The sequence below is a fragment of the Diplotaxodon limnothrissa genome, unplaced genomic scaffold (genome assembly GCF_057381915.1).
Source record: "Diplotaxodon limnothrissa isolate DT_005_m unplaced genomic scaffold, D_limnothrissa_male_GT1.1 unmapped_scaffold_4, whole genome shotgun sequence".
Classification (NCBI taxonomy): domain Eukaryota; kingdom Metazoa; phylum Chordata; class Actinopteri; order Cichliformes; family Cichlidae; genus Diplotaxodon; species Diplotaxodon limnothrissa.
In genome coordinates this window covers 280,905-305,000 of record NW_028188558.1, presented here as the reverse complement: position 1 = coordinate 305,000, position 24,096 = coordinate 280,905, and the positions used below count along the sequence as shown (strand labels likewise).

At 43.3% G+C, this 24,096-nt stretch overlaps 2 protein-coding genes across 2 annotated transcripts in view; both read right to left on the bottom strand.

The window, feature by feature from the left end:
* LOC146606845 (stonustoxin subunit alpha-like) overlaps nt 1–6,582 on the bottom strand; it is an 11,452-nt gene extending 4,870 nt beyond the window's left edge. The window contains exons 1-2 of the mRNA XM_085349301.1: nt 6,558–6,582; nt 3,385–3,508 (exon numbers count right to left, since the gene is read on the bottom strand). Of these exons, the coding sequence (XP_085205427.1) occupies nt 3,385–3,508; nt 6,558–6,582 (149 nt within the window). The remainder of the gene's footprint in view (nt 1–3,384; nt 3,509–6,557) is intronic.
* Nucleotides 6,583–19,573: 12,991 nt separating this feature from the next.
* LOC146606843 (protein NLRC3-like) overlaps nt 19,574–24,096 on the bottom strand; it is a 46,723-nt gene continuing 42,200 nt past the window's right edge. Inside the window, exons 9-10 of the mRNA XM_085349231.1 lie at nt 20,264–20,310; nt 19,574–20,115 (exon numbers count right to left, since the gene is read on the bottom strand). Of these exons, the coding sequence (XP_085205357.1) occupies nt 19,574–20,115; nt 20,264–20,310 (589 nt within the window). The remainder of the gene's footprint in view (nt 20,116–20,263; nt 20,311–24,096) is intronic.

Sequence of the window (24,096 nt, the reverse complement as noted above, 5' to 3'; positions counted from 1 at the left end):
GCAGTGCAACTCTGAACTCAAAGCAAAGTTCAGGGAGGTGAGTGGAAAAGCAGACAAGCTTGGACAATTTTTGAGAGAATTGAGCCCTAGTTTCCCTCGGCTTTCCCGAATGTTCAAGCGGACCATGTGCCTTTTTGGTAGCACATACTTGTGCCAAAAGCTCTTCTCCACTTTGAACTTCAATAAGTCCAAGTACAGGTCCAGACTTACAGATGATCATCTTCAAGACATACTGAGGGCCGCAACTGCTTCCTCCCTCAGGCCAAATCTGGCTCGGCTATGCGAGAGGAAACGCTGCCAGGTCTCTAGCAGCAAGGAGTAGGCAAGAGAAGCCATGTTCAGAAGAACAGTTCATTTTCTACAGTGTTCCATTCATGTTCAGAAGAAGGTTATAGAACTGTTAATACAGACATTTCAATCTAAACACAGCAGATATAGAAGACTGAAAGAAACACACAAGTTCACTGACTAAAAATATCTTATTATTATTTTATTTATGTATTACAGATTGATTTATTTTCTTATTAATTCTTAATTTGTTTATTCATTTTTCATATTTTGTGTTAAAAAATAAAAATAAAGAGATTTGAGAAGATTGGAATTTTTTAACCATGCCTTTCTTGTGGAAAACCTAATGCGGCCCAGCCTCACCCAGACTCTGCCTGCAGCGGCCCCCAGCTAAATTGAGTTTGAGACCCCTGTCCTACACCATAAATCAGTAAGAGAGGGTACGACCTCTCTCATGGCCCCAAGTGGTGTGTGCATGCCAGAGCACTCTGGAAGGCACACAGAGTCTTTACAGACTACTAAGGATCAAACCTCTATCATCATGCAATCGATTATAAAACTAAGCATGTATGAGTAAATATTTTTAAGCATATCCCATATGGAAAAGACTAAAAACTTATATGATGAAAGTCATACTCACGAAAGTGGCCACTTTCTCATTACTTTCATATATTGTTTTAGTAAGTATCGAAAACATACAAGTTTCATTATATAATTTTTCAAGGGATCTTATATCTGTTTTCACTCTTGTATGCTTTTCATACAAGTTTCACACAAGACAGATACAAACTTTATAAGATTTATATATCTTTTCCATATGGGAAATGACAATCAACAATATAAAGCTTACAGCTGGTTTTAATAACAACATTTATTTGTTTCTCAAATGAGAAAGAGCTATCGAGAAACACTCCTAAATCTTGAGTTCTTAACTTTTCCAGTGGGCCAAATTCAACATTATCTGCTAATGCTAAATAGGCTGCCGTTATTAACTAATGCTAATTGGATGTGAATTAGCATTATGCACTAATGCTAACACTTACTTTTTAACAATGTGAGTAGCTAATGCTAACACTATTTCCCTTAACTTTATAACAATGTGAACGGCTAATGCTAACACTCTTTTCCCTAGCAATACAACATCTGAGCTGCTAATGCTGAGTAGGTCGCCATTAGCACCTACGTCTAATTAAAGGCAAATACGCATTAGAACCTAATGCTCATATCGTTTTCCTTTGCTTTATAACAATGTGAGCAGCTACTGCTAAATAGCATTAGCTAATAACAGCAGTCTAATTTAATGTAAGTTAGCCTCATTTGCATTATAACGATGTGAGGAGTTAATGCTAAGTATGCTGCCATTAGCAGCTAATTCTAATTAGGGGTGAATAATTATTACCAGCTAATGCTAATATCGTTTTCTCTTCCCTTTTAACAATGTGAGCAGCTAGTGCTGGGTAGGCTGGTGCTAGCAGCTAATACTAAAGCTAAAGCTAATTTGATGTGAATTAGCATTACATTAGTGAGGAGTTAATGCTAAGTAGACTTCCATTACAGGTAATGCTAATTTTAGGTATTTAGGAATTGGCAGCTAATGCTAATACCATATTTTCTTGCATTATAACAATATGACCAGCTAATGCTAAGTAGGTTGCCGTTATTAGCTAATACTAATTTGAGGTGAATTAGCATTATCCGCTTATGCTAACAATGTTTTTTCTTACTTTTTAACAATATGAGTAGCTAATCTGAACATTTTTTTTAATTTAATTTTAACTTTTCCCCTGCGATGTGAAGAGGTAATGCTAAATAGCACGCCATTAGTGGCTAATTCTAATTTTAGATGAAAAAGCATTAAAAGCTAATGCTAATACCATATTTTCTTGATTTATATCAATATCAGTAGCTAATGCTAGGTATGTAGCCATCATTAGCTAATGCTAATTTAGGTGAATTAGCATCATCCGCTTATGCTAACAATGTGTTTTTTTACTTTTTAACAATACGCCATTAGTGGCCAATTCTAATGTTAGATGAGAAAGCATTAACAGCTAATGCTCATACTGTTTGCTTTGTAAGAATGACAGCAGCTAATGATACGAAGTCTACCGTTGTTAACTAATGTTAATTTGATGTGAATTAGCATTATCCGATAATGGTAACTCTTTTCCCCTGCATTACAACGACGTCAGGAGTTAATGCTAAGTAGGCTGCCATTAGGGGCTAACTCTAATTAGGGGTGAACAATTATTAGCAGCTAATGCTAATACCGTTTTCTCTTTCCTTATAACAACTTGAGCAGCTAATGCTAATTTGATGTGAATTAGCATTATATTAGTGAGCAGTTATTGCTAAGTAGGCTACCATTAGCAGCTAAAGCTAATTTGAGGTGAATAAGCATTAGTAGCTAACGCTAATACCCTTTTCTCTTGTGTTATAATGATGTGAAACGTTAATATTGTTCTCAAACAACAGAATGAGCATGAAATATTGATTCTAACAGGGCCCATAAACAGTATTAGCTTAGCAGCATTAGCTTATCAGAGTTTTCATCATGGTCACATAAATCCTTAGCAGAGCAAAGTGGCCTACTTAGCAATAGCTGCTCAAGTTGTAGAAAGCAAGGGAAAACAGTAATAGCATTAGCTGCTAAATGTGCACTTGAGAACAAATTTATTGTTAATTCAGCTGTGAATGTAGAGTTTGTCATTATTTAAGCTTCCATTTCCAAATGTTAGCTGCTCCTGTCTGCCTCTTTGTCACAAACACAGACTGAAATGATTCACAGCCTTGTTTCATCCTTCTGTCACTGTGGACATACAGCATGGGAAACATACACATGGCTGACACTTTATTAGGTACACTGGTATCTATCTCAGGTACACCTGTGACCTAAATGTTCCTGCAACCAGACTCCTTGGAGACCCCTACATAAATATCCATGAACTATCCAGCTAGACTAGTGTGTCTGTCCCTGAAAATATTCCTGCATGTGTGATTGTTCATGTCTCATCTGCAGGAAACAAACAGGAAGTGAGTGAAGGACACAGGAAATGTTTCCAGCTCTTCCTCCTCTATCAGACATTCTCTCCATACCTGAGAGTGTCCAGTCTCCAGCCTGGATCCTTCAGTCCAGCCGACAGCAGCTTAATTCCTGAGGGACCTGGATGATTGTAGCTCAGGTCCAGCTGTCTCAGATGGGAGGGGTTGGAGGTCAGAGCTGAGGCCAGAGAAGTACAGCCTTCCTCTGTGATCAGACAGCCTGACAGACTGCAGACACACAAAACAACAATCAATCTGTCAACAATCGTTTTCTCTTCGTCACAATAACATCTATCCATCCATACATCCATTCAATGTAACTTTATTTATAAGTGACAATACCCAACAGACAACAACAGTCATCTGAAGCTGTTTAACAGTGTAAGGTAACCGCCTCCACTGTGAGCAGCACTTGGTGATGGTGGGAAGAAGAACTCCCTTTGACACAAAGATCCTCCCAGTGAAAACAGGCTCCAGGAGGAGCATCTACCATGACTGGTTGCAGGGTGAGGGGAAAGAGAAGAACATGAACATCAAGAATGCAGCGAGTGGTAAAATAATAATAATAATAATGGATTGGATTTATATAGCGCTTTTCAAGGCACCCAAAGCGCTTTACAATGCCACTATTCAGTCACTCTCACATTCATACACTGGTGACCGACCCTCCTGGGTGATAAGTTAGCAGCGATGCAGGTGGATGCTTCTCTGGTGTCCTGGATTGTTGATTACCTGACAGGAAGACCACAATATGTACGTCTCCCACAGTGTGTGTCTGACAAGGTGATTAGCAACACAGGGGCACCACAGGGGACTGTCCTCTCCCCCTTCCTCTTCACCCTCTACACCACAGACTTCAGCCACTGCACAGAGACCTCCATCTTCAGAAGTTTTCTGATGACTCTGCGGTGGTTGGATGCATCAGCAGGGATGATGAGACAGAGTACCGGGCTGTGGTCGACTCCTTTGTCACGTGGTGTGAGCAGAATCATCTGCAGCTCAACGTGGCAAAGACCAAGGAACTGATCGTGGACTTCAGGAAGACCAGGAAACACTTGACCCCTGTTTCAATCCAGGGGGTCAGTGTGGACATTGTGGAGGACTATAAATACCTTGGAGTACACATTGACAATAAACTGGACTGGGCTAAAAACACCACAGCACTTTACAGGAAGGGCCAGAGTCGTCTCTATTTTTTGAGGCGACTGAGGTCCTTCAACATCTGCCAGAAAATGCTGAGGATTTTCTATGAGTCTGTGGTGGCCAGTGCGATCCTCTATGCTGTTGCATGCTGGGGGAGCAGGCTGAGGGTCGCAGATGCCAACAGACTTAATAAACTGATCCGTAAGGCCAGCAATGTTGTGGGGATGGAGCTGGACTCCCTCAAGGTGGTGTCGGAGAGGCGGATGCTGTCCAAGATAAAGACAATGTTGGATAACACCTCCCACCCACTCCATGACATGCTGGTCAGTCACAGGAGCACGTTCAGTGAGAGACTGAGATTACCGAAAAGCACCACTGAACGACACAGGAAATCATTCCTGCCTGTGGCCATCTCCCTGTACAACGTATCCACTTAACACACTGTTTGCTGCTACAACTACACATGTTTCTTTTCCAAATATTTATTTATAAGTGACTTATGTATGTATGTATGTATATATATGTATATATTGTACTATTCTTAGTTAGCGTATTGTCTGTCTTGTCTTAATGTTGGTTTAAAATGGAGCACTGTAACAAAAAATAATTTCCCCCAGGGATCAATAAAGTATTCTGATTCTGATTCTGATTCTGATTAATATACTGCAACAACATGGGAATAGAGCAGCTGCGAGAGAATTCAACATTAATGAATCAATGTTACGGAAGTGGAGGAAGTGCAGTTTTTGGCTTTCCCCGCGTTTCAAAAGTGCTTTATCTCTTTGCTATGACTGTCGCCCACCATAATTGCAGATGATAATTGTTGTAGCCGCTGCGATGCTTTCGACCAAAAAAGGCGCAGCTTGATGACATCATCAACATGCGCTATCGCGATAGAGCGATATAGTCAGAGGCCCTTTCTCAATTCTAAGTACGCAAGTATGTACTCGCGTTTTCGGCGAGACCGGATTTGCCGAGACCGCACGGACTTGCCGGAAACGCGAGCACGGACTCGCGATTTGTACAATTGGAACACCGGCATACTTGATGATGTCACAGGTCCAGAGTTTTTACTGCCGTCCCCTCTTAATTTAACTGTGAGTAATATGTTATGAAGCTTAACTTTAATCACAGCCAAACCGGTTTACTCAGGAACAAATAAAACACTGAAATAAGCCAAACATTAACATTTAGAAGTGATCTAAGTGACTTATATATCATGTTTAACCTCAGTGGTGAAATCTCTATTAATAAAAATAGTGTACGTGTACATACGTGTACATACCTTAATAAAAACAAGCAGGTGAGATGTTACAATGCTTTTATTTTTATTTTAGTGGACACTCAATACAATAGACAGCTGCTGGGGTTTGGGGTTTGTTTAACCTGAGTAGCGAAAAGACCGCGGGGGGGGGGGGGGGGGGGGTTGAAAACGATGCGCTGTTCTCGCCAGCTCTAATGATCCTCGACCTCGCTGTCTGCTATGGAGCTGGCGGGTCACAGACGTCTCCGAAAACGTCGGAGCGTGTTTGGAAATAAATGATATCTTGATAAATCGAGCAGATATTTGAAGTTTAAACGTTTATTTTGTGACCCAGAAAGAGTAATATTTAAAAGTTTTCAGCCCCGCTCGTCCACCATTGCCACGTTTGAGTTTTGGACGAAATGCATTCTGGGATATTTAGCTGTACAAAGTCCACACAAGTCACCACCGATGCATGCTCGATAAAACGGGCGGAGCGAGAACTCGGCTTGATGCGTACTTCGAATTGGAACAGTACTTGGTCTCCGACTGATGACGTATCCCGAGTAGACGAGAACGCAAGTACGCACATTGAGAAAGGGCCAAAATCTCTATCGTTGACCAAGTTTAATCGATTCTATCGTATATCGTTTATATCGCCCACCCCTACTGGGAGTGATTTTGTTGTATTGGTTTGTTTTTTGGTTTTATGTTTCCATGTAGATGAATGAAGACAGATTCACTCTTACCTTTTCAAAATGTCTATAAGGTAGACGAGGTCTATGCTTTTCTGCCCCTTCACAGATAATCCCAGTGATTTTCCTTTGGTCTGAAATCTCACCTGATCTTGTGATATTGAGAGTCATCTGCCTTTGAGGCAGCTAACCAAACAGTGTTCTCTAAACTCTAACTTTAATATACTTTGATATATTTCAGATTTCTGAGCTCTGCTCTGACTCCGTGCCAGTAGCTCCTTAATATGACTTTAGTTTGATCAATAATTAACCTTCAGAAAGTTTCTGTTCCCACTCCACCACGCCGAACAACCCTGAGAACAAATAATATGATGTGGGTGTGTCTGCAGGCTTCAGCACTGTGAGCATTAAACACAATAAAAGACTCACAAGTTCCTGCTCAAAGGTCAGCTGCCTTCAGATCAATCATTAACCTGCAGCAGGTTGTGGCCTGATGTGTTTGTAAGAGTTTCACTTTCAGGAGGAGAAGATTTAAACGAGTCACACAAATGTGAACTACAAAGTCTGTGACACACAATTTATGCAAACTGCATGAAATCTGACCTGAAGAAATCCAGTCTTCTGCCTGTTGTGGTTGTGACAGCTGCTCGTAGGAGAGTTTGTTTGTAGGAGGTGGAGATGTTCTCAGATCAAGTGCGTAATCGTCTCTTTGTGTAGACGCTAAAAGCTGTGAGCCAAAACTCTCTGCTCTGAAACTCTTCACTCAGTCCTCACGCTGAGAGTTTAGAGGCTGAACTTCTTGTTCCTCCATAACACTTTTCATGAAACAGCAGAAATGAGCTTGTGTTTCTCAGCAGTGCGCACACAGAGAACCGATCCTCTCTGCTCAGTCTGAACAAATCAAAGTGAAACGTCAGTGAAAACACAGCTGCTGATCAAACTGTGTCAGATTAATGCCTCAATGTTTCACTGTGAGGTTAAAAAATACATAAAAATGATTTAAAGAAGTAGGAGGCAGATTTTCACAATAAGAGCACTTTGTTTTTAATTCAGTTAATGTCAAACTGTCATCAACACCTCTGTGTTGTCTCCGTCTCTGAGCAGATTCAGGCATTACTCAAATAATAAAGGCTTTTTTTCACTATTATACTTTTCATTAGTCTCCAGGTTGATGATTATAAACAGAATTATTAAAGTTTTTATCATTTCAGGCTGAAAATCAACATGAATTTGGTTCTAATCAAAGAAGCTCCTTTAATGTGTGTCATTAAAATCCTCACACAGACTTAAAAAGGCGACATTAACATTAAAATAAATGAAAGAAGCTTCAGCTGAGAGCTTCATGCAGTCATCATCAGCAGCTCATAGCAGTCACAGCTCTTTATTACGCAGCTTTGCAGGAATTAAAGTGGCTGAAGTGTCAGAGTTTGTGTGAGAAGCTGCTTCATGGACAGCTGTACACACGTCTTTATTATTTCTTCATAAATCAAACACACAGGTTTGTCTGCAGATGATTTAAAGTGTGTCGTTGTGCAGTTAAAGCTGTTTGTGTGACGCCCTGACCTCCTGTGAATGAAACAGCCAATCAGATCCATCAGAGAGAGAGCAGGAAGTGTTGTGTGTTTGTGACAGAACAAGGAAACAGTGATGATGATGAACATAAAGATCCTCTGATGTTTCCTGTTACAGTAACGCTTGTTCATCTGTTGCTCTCCTACACTTTCCTATAAATAAAGGAGAAAAAGTCCGTTTAGTTTCATTTCCTACAGCTCAGAGTTACACTTCACATTCCTGCTGTCACATCAAAAAGCTTCACTTTGGTCCAACATCTACATGTTAACATGAAACACAGACAGACTCAGAACATCTGGAACATCTGCACTTTGACCCAAACTGTTATAGCAGGATATTTTCTGCATATTTCTTATGTTGGACCTGTTTGAACTGTAAACGACCTGTAATCATCTGTAAATGGTGTGAGACACACTGAGGCCACCTACAGGGCAGCTGGGGAACAGCAGGGATCTGAAATCATACGAGACGTTAGTGAGTGAGAAGAACAAACGGACTTAAGATGGCTCGAAGTGATCAAAGTTGATCTAAAACAGAAGATAAATCCAAAGCAGCATCAGATGAATGTTACCATTTCCAGTTACGGCGCCCTTCATCTAATATGGAAATGTGTTGTTTTTTTTGCCGTGTTGTTGTTCTTCCTATTGTGTTTAGGCCAGAGATGCTCTTCAAACAGCTGACAGACATGACCACATTACAAGAACATGGTGTGAGTCCGATTTGATATTCCAGTCAACGCTGAGAGACCTTAACCAGGAAGTCAGAGGTCAGCTGATGCTGCGAGCAGGAAGTGAACCAAGGGAAAGGTCCACTCTACTCAATCTCAAAGAAAATATGCTGGTGTTTGTTGATGTTGATGGTACAATAAAAATATATAATATAATAAATAATAAAATATCATGTGATGATGAGATGTGTTGTTGGTGTTTGTATTTTCTGTAAATGTCTTTTTAATGTAAATGCTTTGTTCCAGACGGACAGGGAATCAGTTGCTGTACGATGACATCATCTTGATGTTGACGAGGAGGGCGAGAAAAACTAGTTTTGTCCTGCAGATGGCGATCTTGCACCGTGTTCAGAGAGCCGACACTTTGATGGTGCTGCTCTACTCAGCTTACTTTAGCCTGGGTTGGACTCTATATGAGCAGCTTCCACTCTGGTTTCACTCTTAAACACACTTGTTTGATTTCACTTGTAAAAGTTGAAGAATAAATATTTTATTACAAAATTATTTGTTGATGCATTTTTTTAGGGTCAAATATCTTGTTTGATTTGAGGAATGAACTGTTAGGGAGCAACAGCGACATTCCGCCACCGTTTCACCACAAATAAATAACATCAATGTAACTAAAGATAATGCAGCACTTGATCCTTTTATTGATTCCACACAGATACATACAGGTCATTTCCTAAAAAAGGGAAATGTACGAGTAATCACGCTATGGCATGTAGGTGATCACGCCAGATGCAACACACATTCCACAGTAGAGGAATAGCAAATTACGTCGTGTAATCAAGATGACAGACCACGGCTATAAAAGCGAAGGTGGAAGTGGGAAGTTTGTCGCAGCCATGTCCTGTCCGTTTCTACGCGAGCCACCCATTGCGGAAGGTGCAAGAGTGATAAGGAGAGTGTTCAGAATCCAACGTATATTGCGGGATAGACAGGATCCTTTAGCACAGCGCGACAGTGTGCTCATAGAGAGATACCGATTTTCCCGTGAGGGTATCATCTACCTAACCAACTTGCTGGATCCCCATGTTAAGAGTACCACCCACCGTAGTCGGGCATTAACAACTGCACAAACTGTGTGCATTGCCTTGCGCTACTTTGCGAGTGGCACGTTCCTGTACACTTGTGGAGACGCAGAGAACGTTGGGAAAAGTGCCGTCTGCCGGGCCATTCGCAAAGTGTACCTGGCACTCAAGCATTTCCTGGGTGTGTTTGTGGTTTTTCCAAGCCACTTAAGACCACAGGTCGTCAAACAGGGCTTTTTCGCCATTGCAGGTACAGTAAATTGGATAGTGAATGTGATGCAATCATGACCTATGTCGGTAACTGTAGCTCCAACGTCCGCAGGCTTCCCGAATGTGATTGGCACCATAGACTGCACACACATTGCGATCAAGGCCCCCCCAGGCCCCACTGAAGGGGACTTTGTCAACCGAAAGGGGGGCCACAGTATAAATGTGCAGGTGAGCAATACTAACACTCCAGATGGCAATATACGATGGGAGGAGTGTGGTCACACATAATGGAATCCCACAGATGGTGTGTGACTCGATGTGCCATATCACAAATGTGGAAGCAAAATGGCCCGGATCAGTGCATGACTCACGGATCTTCAGAGAGTCAGGGTTATGCACATCATTTGAGCGTGGTAAGTAAAAGAGGCTTATGTTGATGCCACATACTCATGTCGGGCCTAACATAACAGCATTTCTTCATTACACAGGGGCCTACGATGGGATCCTCCTCGGAGATAGAGGTTATGCATGCAGGCAGTACTTCATGACACCGTTCCCTGACCCCAACCCTGGGCCACAAACCCGCTACAATGCAGCCCTAGCCAGGACAAGGGCACGCATTGAAATGACCTTTGGGCAACTGAAGGAACGATTCCAGTGTCTAAAACGCCTGAGGGTTGCACCTGACAGGGCATGTGACATTATTGTTGCATGTGCCGTACTGCACAACATTGCCACCATCAGAAGAGAGAGGACCCCTGTGGTGGAGGTGCAGCCTGATGATGACCTCCAGCCAGTGCACCTGGACCAACCTAGTGGCAGAGCTGCACGGGACAGGATTGTGCAACACAATTTCGCATAATAAAAACATGACATGACACATTTTCTATTGACGTTTATTTGAGCATCGTTGTCTGTCCCACCACACACAGGCCAGTCATCAGTTGCCTGGGAAAACAGAGCATGTATACTGCGTCACGCAGGGTCAGCAATAGTGCTCCGTATGAACATGTATTCCTACTTACTCTGGAGTTCCTTTTGAAGCACCTCGATTTCCAATTGTAGTTTATGCCTCATTAGGGCTTGTAGTTCGATCTCACCTAGGAGCTTTTGTTTCTTCAGCTCAGTATACTCCATTTTTTGCTGGAGACTTCTCTTGTAGAGCAGACGTATGTCACCCTGTGTCAATTGTGGTGACAACATTTAACAGGGAATACATGTCATATAGGCAGTATAATTGATCACAACACTGCCCACCTCTGCATCAGCAGGCCTCTCTGCCGGCCTCTTGGCCTGCAAATCATACTGCAGTCAGACACACATGGCAGTACACAAGTAGATGGTATTTCAGGCCAATTCATGCATGTACTCACAGGGTCTTCCGCCACACCACAGCCATCTGACAGGGTTGCGTCACTGTCCTGTGCAATGGTAACACAATGGTGTTACTAAGGGGTGTGGTACAGCCTATAGGTCTGTACAATTGGGTGGGGACAGATATATGTATATCTCCCAACTTACTGTGCATGTTCCAGTCACCCCTTCCATGGGAACAGGTAAAAGTGATGGTGTGTCATGTAACACTACACACAGAGAAAACCCACAGTGCCAATGAATGAATGTCACAGTTCGAATAGCATTTTCATTTAGGCAACAACCACATATTTGACATTGTGCACATGGAATCATGAGCCCATTCACCAGTTATGTAGGTGCTGCTGCTACTGCACCCCGGCTTCTGGTCTCCGGAAGAGCTGCCCCCAGGGATGCCCTCAACAATGGGTCTGGTGGCATTCAACCTTAGGGCCAGCTCCTCTGCTGGGGTGTGACGAGGGGGTGCAGGACCACCACCTGTCTTTTGTTGCTCTGCCCTTTTCTTGGTTGCTGTTATACACAAACACAGGGATTGTTTCAGGGGTGTCTTTTCAAGTGACTGACAGCAATATGAGTGTTGGATATTACCATTCTGTAGTATGTTCTTGTATTTCACTCTTACTTGTTCCCATGTTCTGGTGGGTCCGGTTGTGGCTCTAATGTGTAAGAGGATATCATGTGGTATGATTTGATATGATAAAATATGATATGGTATGGTGCCATGTAATATGTTGCATTACTTACGCGTTTAATTTGTCAGCAACTTTCTGCCAGCCCTCTCTCCTTGCTTTTGCAGCCTTCGCACTGTTACCTTGCGTTTTAATTTCACTCTGGTACTCCTGAAATCCCTCAATCAGGAGTTCTTGCTCCGCTGCGGTGAAGTACTGTGCGCGCTCCTTCGACATTTTCGCCGACCAATCAGAGGCTTGCCGATCACTGTTTCTGCTATCGATGCGTAGCCCCTTTTACGGCACCCAGTGATCGCGCATTACTTCATCCAGCTGTAGTAATCGTCAACAGCAGGTGTGTTCGGGGAACCGGATTAGCGAGCTCACGGTTAGCGCGATGATTTGATCTTGGATGTGTCATTTGATCTTGGATGTAGTGAGCGACGTACGAAGAACGGGCCCCTGGTCTGAACACGTTTGTACACAAGATGCCTCAGTTCTGGATGTTCCCACAGACTCCTCTGTGCACCTAAAGAAAAGGTCAAGGGTCAGCAGCACATGTAGTTGGGACAATTCTTCAGTCGCACAAACTACACAATCATTTTCCTCCAATGACGACTTTTCACTTGCAGAAATGGTCCTGTGTGATTTCCAGGCTGTGATATAAAAACTAGTTCCTAATGGCAGCGACTCACTCAGTAAACATGTGTTTCCTTCACCAACCTCACACACAGATCCAATAAGATCAGGAAGTGGGCAGTATAGTACAATATGTGTTATTCTGTGCTGCACTGCCCAAACTAAAGATCTGCTGAAGTGTTGGAAATGATCCAGATGTTTATTTTGGACGATACAGCAGAAGATCAGACATGAAAGTGGAGATAACACAGAAGACCTGCAGCAAAGGTCAGAGGTCAGACTGGGCCCTGGATTCAACAATGAGCCAATGATCATCAAGCAGTGACTAAAGCAGAGCCCTGACGTTCTGACATTCATCACACAGTCAGAACAAATGTCTGCTGATGACTTCATCTCATGAAACGACTGATAGATGTCAGTTCATTGATCAGCTGAGCTGCTGATCTTCATCGTCACAGAAACATTCAGCTTGTTTCAATCAGTAAATAACTCCCACTACTCCCAGTTTGAACTGTTCCCACTCAAAATGCTGTGAGAACAATGATCATTGTAGAACTTCACAAACATCACGTGTTGTTTTCCACATGTAAGATCAGCAAACACACAGAAACTTCCTGTTGCCACACACGGCCTCTAAAATCTCTTCCACGCTTTCTGTCTGAAGTCCACTCTCTGTGTCGGATCCACAGGAAACAACAAGATCTTATTAACATGGTTTTCAATGTGTCTCCTTCCAAAAAGTCCAACCAATGAACAAATGTGTGTATTTGTGGAGGCCGAACAAAAGCATGACACATTTCTCTGTTTCTATAAACTGGAGTCAAACACAAACATGAAGAGTTTCACTGACAGACTCCAAAATGCCCCCACAGTGGATCAAAGGGAAATCCTACAGTGTGGCCAGAGACTCTTAATGGCTCCAACATCAACACATCCACAATGTTGGATCCAGTTCTGCCTCACAGAGTTACTAAGACACACCCTCTGCCAGCATCACAACAGCTCCACCTGCTTCACCTGCCTCCTCAGCATCTGTACACCTGAAGAGAAAAGAAAGGCTCCAACAGCTCAAATCTACAAAGGATTCATGAAGTTTCATCCAACAATAACATGTTTGCCTTCCACAGTGTGCTGTTAGACACCACTGTACCTCTGCCATTTCAAAAAGAGCAGCTTGGGAACATTTTGGCTCCAAACACTTTGTGTTTAAGTTCTTTGTTTTCTTTGTGAAGCCGACAACATCTGGAGCTTTGTGACTCATAGAAACATCATTTTGTTCTTTAGATGACAGCAGATTGGGACTGAATAATCAATCACTATCAAACCAATAAAGACAAACATGCTGATTTTACAGGAACTTTGTTGGAGAAGCTGCAAAGACATGAAACTGGTGGAGATCCCAAACCAGTTGATAGTGCTGGTTATTCCAAATAAAGCTGTTTCCCTTTGAGATGAAATGACTTTCTGTCCTGATATATAATAAAGATGTTGTTGTTTTTGAGCCCCTGTATTAAAAGTAGTTTAAAGTCAGCTTGAGTTTGATGTCTTTATGTCAAAGCTGCTCATGATGTTGAGCTGCTGATGGAATAAAAACAATATAAAAGCATGTAGTCCAGACTTAAATGTAGCCTGTTGTTAGCTGAGGTCCACACACAGTGTTTGACAGTGTAAAGTGTGTGAAAGGGCTGCTGGTGGAGCTCACTAGGATGAGCAGGTGACCACGAGGTGGAGAGCAGCTGGCCTGGCTTTGACCCGGGCCACGCCCCCTTTCTCTCTGCTTTGCTGTCACTTATCTTCACTGCTCTGTCCAATAAAGCTGAAAAAGGCCCCGAATCAAAGAAATCTGCTGCAGCCTCTGAAACGTCTTCTGTTTCCTTCCCGACGGCTTTTTCACCGTCAGCCCATCAGACAGTCCAGCAGCATTTATGATGATGTCATGATGTTGAAGAGGCTGCTACGGTGGCCTCCCATGACCCCCAGCCTCATCACAGCTGAGATGCAGACATTTGAAAACATTCAGCAGACAACTGAATAACAGTCCAACACAACAGTCTGTGTGCAGACACACACTGACCTTTCATAGAGTCAAACACAGCTGGTTGAGTCATTTCTCTGTGAGTCTAAAGTGAATCTAGTATTTGAAAGTCCACTTCCTGTATTTGTTGTTGAAGACTTCTTCAGCTTCTTCTCAAGGACATCAGCTGCTTGTTTGGCAGCAGAGGCAGTTAAGAAGCTTCCTGAAAAACACTGAACAGTGAGTTCACTGTGGCATATGACAGATTCAGCTTTCTGTGTGCAAATGTGTCTGTGTCGACCTTTCAAATGCTGTTGAATCCAAAACATCAGCGGCTCCTCGGCTGCTCACTTCATGCACTTCTGTCTGTGTGACAGTCCAATGACATCACAGCTGTTTCCAGCCCCAGTGTCTCAGGACTGGACACCTTTAAACATGTCGAGGATCAAACAGCGTCCAGCTAAACACACATGAAACTATCAGAGCTGACAATCATTCCAATAACATCTAATGGTTCATGTATGTAGACACAGGACTACAAGGAAATGGCTCTCAGCATCTGGCTGTGGGAACACATGAGTCCCTGTTTGTGTTCAGATTGTGTGCATGTTTTAGACGTGTGTCACATGTAGAAACACAACAATCCCACAATTACACACAGATGTGTTTGACACAGCTGTGCAGCTGTAAGTTGTTTCTAATGATTCATTGAAGCTCTTCTAACATTCTGGAGACGATCAGTACATGAATCTGTTCAACACGACAACAATTTGACTTCAGTGTGAACGTTTGCATTAAATAACCTTCTTCATCCAGCTGACAGCATCTTCATCCTATGATGTGAACAGTTCCTCCTGTTGATGACAAACCTCTGACAGGATCTGCTTGAGGAGCTTTTTCATGTGCAGCTCTCTGAGCTCAGGGCTGAGCTGCTGTTTCATCTTTAAGAGCTGCTGCCTCCTCGCCGGACTTGTTCTCCTCTTCTTCTCCTAATGACACCATTTCTGCTTCATATTAAATTCAATAAAGATGCTGACATGTATCTGTAGCAACAACATCATTGAATCTAGAACAACTGGAGCCAAACCAGTGGCTCTGCTGGGATCACTGGTGAGCCAACACTTCCTTGTTGATGCAGATTTCAGGGCTTCCTTTTGCTCCTCCGTTATAACTGTTCTCTCTTCTCAACACATGATGACACAAAGGAATCAGCAGTGACAAAGATGATGCTGAAGAGAAGCACACACTTCACACATATAACAGAGCAGTGCAGTTACACACACCTCTGCTGGACATCAGGCCTCAAACAAAGACACAAAACACTAACTTGACTCTAAACAGAAGAAACGAGCAGCTGTTTCTGTTCTGTGCTTATTTATATTTGACACACATGCTTCTCTTTGTGCAAACACACATCGCACTATAAGGGTAACCTCGCACACAATGATTGGACAGCACAGTGATGATGCTGGGAGATCCTATACGCAGCAACACAGAAACACTGAGAACTTTAAACAATGATGGAAAGTGTTATAAATGACTTGTTGGCCTCTGATCTGTCACAAACAGCTGAAACGTGTCTCTCATGAGTCACATGAAGGTTTTTGACAGAAAGGACAAAAAGTAGCTGCAGTCAGTTTGTGTCATTTTTATATTTATTCATCTGGGAGAAAAATCTGAGGGACATTAAAATGTGTTTTCAACAGAGACAAGAACATGAATATAACAGAACAGGTAAATGAACATGTTTCAAGTAAACAGCTGGACTGATCAGGTCCAAACACAGAGTGATAAACTTGTCAAACAGCTGTCATATCTTTATATAGAAGCTCTTTATAAATGCTGCTCACTGCAGTCTGTTTACTAATAATGTCAAAGTGTTAGAAACACAGAAACATCAGAATGGTCTTTGTTCACAGAAACCTGTCTGGGATCCTTTGTTGTTCTTTTGATGCAGAGTTACATTATAAATATAAAGAGTTATTTCAGAGTCTCATCAGTTTTCCTGCATGTCTTTATTTAACACATCAGCAGGGCTGAAGCTCTCATGTTAAACACACACTGATCTATGGACACGTTCATGTGTTTCTAACAGAACCAGGCTGTTATCAGCCTGCACTAACATTATGTCACACACACTGAATGTAACAGTGACAGTTTACATCATCACACAATCAGCTGTGATTGTTTCACTGTCATCAAACGAGTCAACAGGAAGTAGAATCAATAGAAACCAATCATTTACTGACAGCATGTCTGATGGAAATAAGTGCAGATTATGTATGAAGTCTAACTGCACACAGTAACTGTGTTACAATAAGGACTTAACAGCGCCCTCTGCTGGAGTGTTTCAGTACTGCGTTAACTAGAATACACCACCTCCTCCTCACACCACCTGCTACAGCTCTACTCTTCTATGACTACAGTCATCCACAGCACTGATGTGAGGTCACATGGTTCATATGTAAGGAGCACAGCTGACCTCAGGTCAGTTTAATGACTGTGAGCAGCAGCTGTGTTATTGTCACTGTGACAGGGAGACACTCTCAGACACAGCGCTCATGTCAGCTTGTTCTCATGCAGGAGGATCAGGAGCTCCATGTTTGTCTTTCTGTTTGAATCATGATGTGTTTGTGCCATCAGAGTCTGTCATGAGTACTCAGGGTTTCACAGCAGCTCTTCTGGATGCTGACGAGGACTCCAACCTCATGTTTCACCTCTCTGAGCTTCTGATGTCTGTGAACACTCGTGTTTCTTCTCTGGGCTCATCTGGACAAAAACACCTTTCTGTGTTTGGCTGCAGCCTCATTCTGACTGACAGGAAGTGTGTTATCCATGAGCTGCACTTCTGTGAGGAAGTTTCCTGCTGTGTTTCCTGTCTGTGGACAAACACGAGTGTTCCAGCTGAGGACTTGGTTCCTTCCACCTGTCCATACAGGACATCACGCTGTCTGCAGCTCTGTAAATGCAGCTCCAGGTCCTTCCACGTGCTGCTCTGTATTTGTGCAGTTTGTAGTGTGTCCTGGGAAACGTAGCACACATGGTGTTCTTCTGCTGTTTCCTCCTTTCACTGAGTGTGAAACACTGACGCTGTGCTGTTGTTCACAGAGGGGAGCTGATTCTAGCTGCAGCTGGACTCTGTCATCTAACTGAATGTGTTGGTGCTGATCACGGGGCTCTGAGGGGGGAGCAGCAGGAGGACTCTGGATGCTGACGTCAGTGTATCTGTGGAAGCTCCCACAGCGTGTCTGTCATTCAATATTGTGCTGTATATTGTATCTATGCAAAGATGAACAGACTGTGTGTTCACTGGTCTCTGTGCTGCAGCTCTGATGTCATCATCACTCCCTCCTCCACCCTCAGCAGTCCCAGCATGCTGCTGTGGTGCACCCCACCCTCACTCTACACCTGAGCCACAGACCACACCCTCCACCTCAATATACACCACAGTTTTCTCTGCTGTGGAAATGAGATCAGGAGGAAATCATGATTATTATTATTTAATAAACGCTCACATTAATGTGGGCTTATTTGTTTCATATTAGAAACATTAGTTGAGTGTTTTTAGTATAAAATGGTCAAAGTCCCTCTTTTTGCTCCTCCCCTCACCTGTGGATGGGCGGTGCTGTTACCGTGGTGACAGCTTGGATGTGTTTCAGTCCTGCCTGGTTATCACTGCAGGAATCTTTCACATTTATTACAGGTAATAACTCTGATTTTTCTGTGTATTATGAACCAAATGTATCCTGATACACACAGAGATGGATGAGCAGAGGTTTTTTTGCAGTTTATGTAGTTACTATGGACTTAATGCATACATATTATTAAAATTAGGGCTATAACAGTTGTATTGATGTATAGCAACTTGAAATGCTCCCACAAATGGCTCCACAGCATGTAAAAATATAACAAAAGCTCTGGCGGACTTGGTTCTGTGGTCAGTCTTAAAGGGTGAAGTTAAACTCTGTAATCTTCACTGTGTCACAGAGTTCAGTGAGTCCCGTTATTCACAGTATCAATCAGATCATCAGAGAACAGCTGATCAGCAATCAGTGGTGCCAACAGCGCCTCCTGTGGTGAGAGGATGCAATAATGCAATGTAGCATTTTTCCACTCAACACTTGCAGTCATGGAAACTGTCTGTTGGATCTGTGTGACGTTGCTTTCTTGGTTAGAGTTCCTCACAAATGTCCAGATGATTCTTCTAATGAGGCGTCGACCATGTTTGCAGCTCTTTGGAAGAAAACGTCGCCCTTTGCCATCCTTACTTTTCTTTGACTTCTTCAAATGCAGCTGAACTCCAGCTGGTATTTTCTTGGACTTTGCAGCTGTTTCTGGTCATCAGTTCATTCCTGCAAACCCCTGAAGCTGAACAACAATGATGCTGCATTGCTGGCTGATCCCAAAAGGTTGATTCTGTTCATCTGGACGTTTTCAGAAACGTTTGCTCACTGATCAGGTGACTTCTTCAGTCTCAGCTGACTGCAGCTTTACAAGCTTACAAACAGCACATTTGCACAATGACTGAAAGCAGCAGCACCTGATATATATGATACTAATATAATACATATACATATATAATCCATACTAATGATGAAGGAACTGAGCTCACAGTCCATTGTTCATTCAGTGAACTACTCAGTTTATTTTGGGCCTCAGAAATGCTCACTCTGTTTGTACATCACTGTCAGCAATAGACTCATTCTGCTGTGTGGACAGGAACACATGTGACATCACTTCCTGTTTGTTTGTGACTGAAGAGGAAGAAGTTTACAAGGAATCATTTAGAAGAGTTTCAAACATCAACTGATTGAATCCATGAATCTGAAAACGTGTTTGTGAGTGAAAGAGACAGACATGTACAGACTGAACTATCTGTTCAACAGTCAGAGTGTTTCTGTAACAGGAGACACTCTTTACACTCCACTCAGCACAGGGACACTGAGCCACCAGGAAACCAGCCATAAAACCCAAACCCAGGATAAAGAGTTTGAGTGAATGTGGTGTTGAAGGTGTGGAGGTGGATCAGAGTGTCAGAGGAGACTCTGTAGAAGGACAGAGTGCCAGCAGGACAGTCCACATACACTGCTGCTCTGTTAGAGACAGAGGAGGAGGAGGAGGAGGAGGAGATGGATGTTAGTCTGTAATTGTGACAGACATGACGAGGACCATCATCAGAGCAGCTCAGACTCCAGGACTGATCATTGATTCCAAACCAACAGTCACTGCCTCCTTTACTTCTGATGCTTCTGTAACTCACTGATATATCAACGTCTCCTCTCCACTCGACCTCCCAGTAACAGCGACCAGTCAGACCATTTCTACACAGCAGCTGATAAAAACCATCAAATCTGTCTGGATGATCAGGATATGACTGAACCTCCTCCACACGTGTCACCTTCCTGTTGTTGTCAGACAGTTGGAGCTTTGTGTGCACTGTGTTTGTGTCGATTGTGAGTTGACAGGAATCTGATGGAGAGAACAAACACAATCCAGCTGCAGTTATTGATCCATCATCTGTTCATTGATTGACACTTTGATGATGACTCCTGACATGATGAAGATGGTTGAATGTGTGCTGCTTTGTTTTCATGAATCCCATTAAAAACACACTTACACTTCCTCAGACCTGGTCTCAACCATCGGACTCCAGCAGGCTCCACCCTGAAAGGAGGAGGGGGGTCAGAGCAGCACAGTCAGCATGCACACATGGACATTACATGGCTCTCACACACACACTGTTACACACTGAGCTCAAAGCTCGGCTCCACTGTTTTATTCAAAGAAATCTACATTTATTTATCAGCACATTTAAAAACAGCTTGAGCCAAAGTGCTGCACAGAGTAGAGAGAAAATAGGAAACATACACAGTAATGACTATAAAGACTGGTCAGGATTGAAAGCTACAGAGTACAAATGTGTTTCCAACCGGCTTTTAAAAATGTCCAGTGTTGGTGACGACCTGATGTGAAGGGCGACTGTTCCAGAGTTTGGCTGCAGCCATCGATAAAGCTCACCTCTGTTTTTACGTCTAGTTCTGGTCAGAAGCTGCTTATCTGCAGACCTGAGGGCTCCACTTGGATTCTTTTGTTAAAGAGAGATAAGATGGAGCCAATCCATTCACAGATTTAAAGACAACCAGATCTGGAAGTGGATTCTACCACGTACTGGTAACCAGTGGAAAAAGCTGGTGATGGGTCGTCTAGCACAGACCCACCGCTGGAACCAGACAATTGATGAGGGAGAGAACTGTGACAGCGCCGTTCCTTCGCTTGACCTCAGTCGCTCTCGTCTGCTCCCTCGTAACACTGCTCTTTATTGAGCTTACATGAATATGCACAAGTTCATTATGACGTCTTACACAGGTATGAACAAAGAGTACCAGTCTGTGCATAGTGTGTGTGTGTGTGTGTGTGTGTGTGTGTGTGTGTGTGTGTGTGTGTGTCTGTGTGTGTCTGTGTGTGTGTGTGTGTATAGTGTGTGTGTATAGTGTGTGTGTGTGTGTGTGTGTGTGTGTGTGTGTGTGTGTGTGTGTGTGTGTGTGTGTTCCAGATGTGACCCTGTGACCCCAAAGCTGGTGCTAAGAGTCCAGCGGTCCCCCTAACAAAGGGCTCTTATACTTAACCAGACACAGAGTAGGTGTCCTCCTACACCAGGGGTCTCAAACTCGCGGCCCGCGGGCCAATTGCGGCCCGCAGGACGATAGTTTTTGGCCCCACCTTAATATGAAAATGTAATGTTAGTTTGATAATGTATGACACTTTACAGTGTTGTGGGCGGAGCTGAATTAACCCACCAATCAGGGTGGGATATGGATCTCAGGGGACACCAGCCGGGCTTGATGCAAGCAGGGAAACATTTCTCAATGAGTCAAAGTTCCAGCAGCGTTGCCCTGGAGTGTTTCTTTCTTTCCTGTGCCTGGCTGGCTTCCTCCTTTCTATTGGGCAAACGCCGACATTCGCCCCAGCGCGCTGCGTTCACAACACTTCAAAAAAGTTGTTTTTTTAAGTTGCTGCCCAGCGGGACATTATACGTATATAGATTTATACACACGTCAGTGGGATTTAAAGTTATTTTTCCACAGAGAGAGATCTCATATTAACTCTCACAGTGATGCGTAGGCGGCGGGATAAAAGAAAAGTCATGAACTCAATGCAGCCCAATTTAGTCTGCAGTCACATAGCGACACCTGTTCATCGGCAACAACAGTCCCCGGTAACCCGGACTAATTATAGGGCCGCACCGTAATTTGTGGCTCCATGTTTTTATTTGCATCACTGCGTTTGCATTGCAGCAAACATGAACATTACATATATTTCAATATAATGTAAAAGCAGTCAAAACAACTAACATCAGAAACAGCTGATGTTATTTGTTATATGTCACGGTGTCGTTTCCGCTTCTTTCTCCTGTAACAACAGCCCGGCGCCGTGAGCAGTCGCCTTTTTTGCGCTCGCTATCCCTGCACTTTCTACCATCTGCAAACGCCACGGTGTTCGTGTCGTCATGAAAGACATGAACATCGAGCGTAAAAACAAAGGAGACTGCTACCGGCTTTTTATCTGCCGATCGCCGTGCTACGGTTGCAAGAAAAAGAAGCAGAAATGACGTTCTCTACGCGTTGAGACGTTCCCCGTCCGTCGGCTAAACGCTTGATTGAAACTTCAATGCGACAGTGACACCAAGTAGAATTATAAATGTCACATAGCCCCAAACATGTCTTTTTCAAAGCCTGCGGTGAAGAGAAAGGTTGGTGATGAGCACCGACAATTTCAGGAAAAGTGGGAAATGCAATATTTCTTTGTTGAGCACAGGGGCACCCCGACCTGTCTTATTTGCACAGAGAAAGTTGCGCTGCACAAGGAATACAATTTGAAACGTCATTACACAACTAGACATGCTGAGCTGGATGCAAAATACCAGGGAGACGAGAGAGCGAACCGGGTTGCCAGTCTTAAAACAGATCTACTGAGGCAGCAAGATTTCTCCAAGAAAGCAACCAAAGAGAATAATGCAGCAGTCGAAGCCACGTGGTTAGTGAGATGATTGCTAAAGCAGGGAAGCCATTCACAGAAGGTGCATTTGTCTAAAAGTGCATATTGCAGGCTGCAAATATAGTCTGTCCGGGAAAGAAAGGTCAGTTTAGCAACATCAGCCTTTCTGCCAACACCGCAGCAGATCGCATTTCTGACCTGTCAAGTGACATTTATGACCAACTGTGTGAGAAAGCCAAATGTTTCAGTGTATACTCAGTCGCTCTTGATGAGACCACAGACATCACCGACACTGCCCAGCTCCCAATGTATGTCCGTGGTGTTGATGACAGCTTTGAAGTGATGGAGGAGCTGCTCACAGTAATTCCAATGCATGGCCAGACCACCGCTCAGCAGATATTTACAAGCTGTGTGATGCCATTGAGAATGTTGGTTTGCCATGGAAGAGGTTTGTTGGAATAACAACAGATGGAGCGCCATCAATGACAGGGAGGAAACATGGACTGGTGGCACAAAACAAACTGGAAGAGGAAGGCGTGGAGGAGGCCATTGCTCTGCACTGCATCATCCATCAGCAGGTCCTTTGCAGCAAATGCCTGAAGTTTGACAATGTGATGTCTATTGTTGTGAAATGCATCAACCAAATCAGATCCAGGGGCTTAAAGCACCGAAGGTTCTGTGCTTTTTTAGAGGAAATGGAGTCAGAATATGGGGATGTGCTCGACTTCACTGAGGTACGTTGGCTCAGCAGGGGAAATGTATTAAAGAGACTTTTTGAGTTGAGAGCAGAAGTGAAGCCTTCATGGAGAAGGATGGAGTTAGTGTTCCTGTGCTAACTGATCCCAAATGGCTCATGGACTCAGCTTTTCTTGTTGATATGACACATGAGCTTAATGTACTGAACAAGACGTTACAAGGCCAGGGGCAACTTGTCAGTGCTGCCTATGACAACGTGAGAGCATTCTCCACAAAACTGGCGCTCTGGAAAGCTCAGCTCTCTCAGACAAACCTTTGCCATTTCCCAGCATGCAAGGCACTCGTGGATGCAGGCACACCATTCAGTGCTGACGAGTATGTTGATGTCATTTTGAGGCTACAGGAGGAATTTGATCACAGATTTGCTGACTTCAAGACACACAGAGCCACCTTTCACATTTTTGCGGACCCCTTCTCCTTTGATGTGCAAGATGCCCCTTCTGTGCTTCAAATGGAGCTCATTGAGCTGCAGTGCAACTCTGAACTCAAAGCAAAGTTCAGGGAGGTGAGTGGAAAAGCAGACAAGCTTGGACAATTTTTGAGAGACTTGAGCCCTAGTTTCCCTCGGCTTTCCCGAATGTTCAAGTGGACCATGTGCCTTTTTGGTAGCACATACTTGTGCCAAAAGCTCTTCTCCACTTTGAACTTCAATAAGTCCAAGTACAGGTCCAGACTTACGGATGATCATCTTCAAGACAT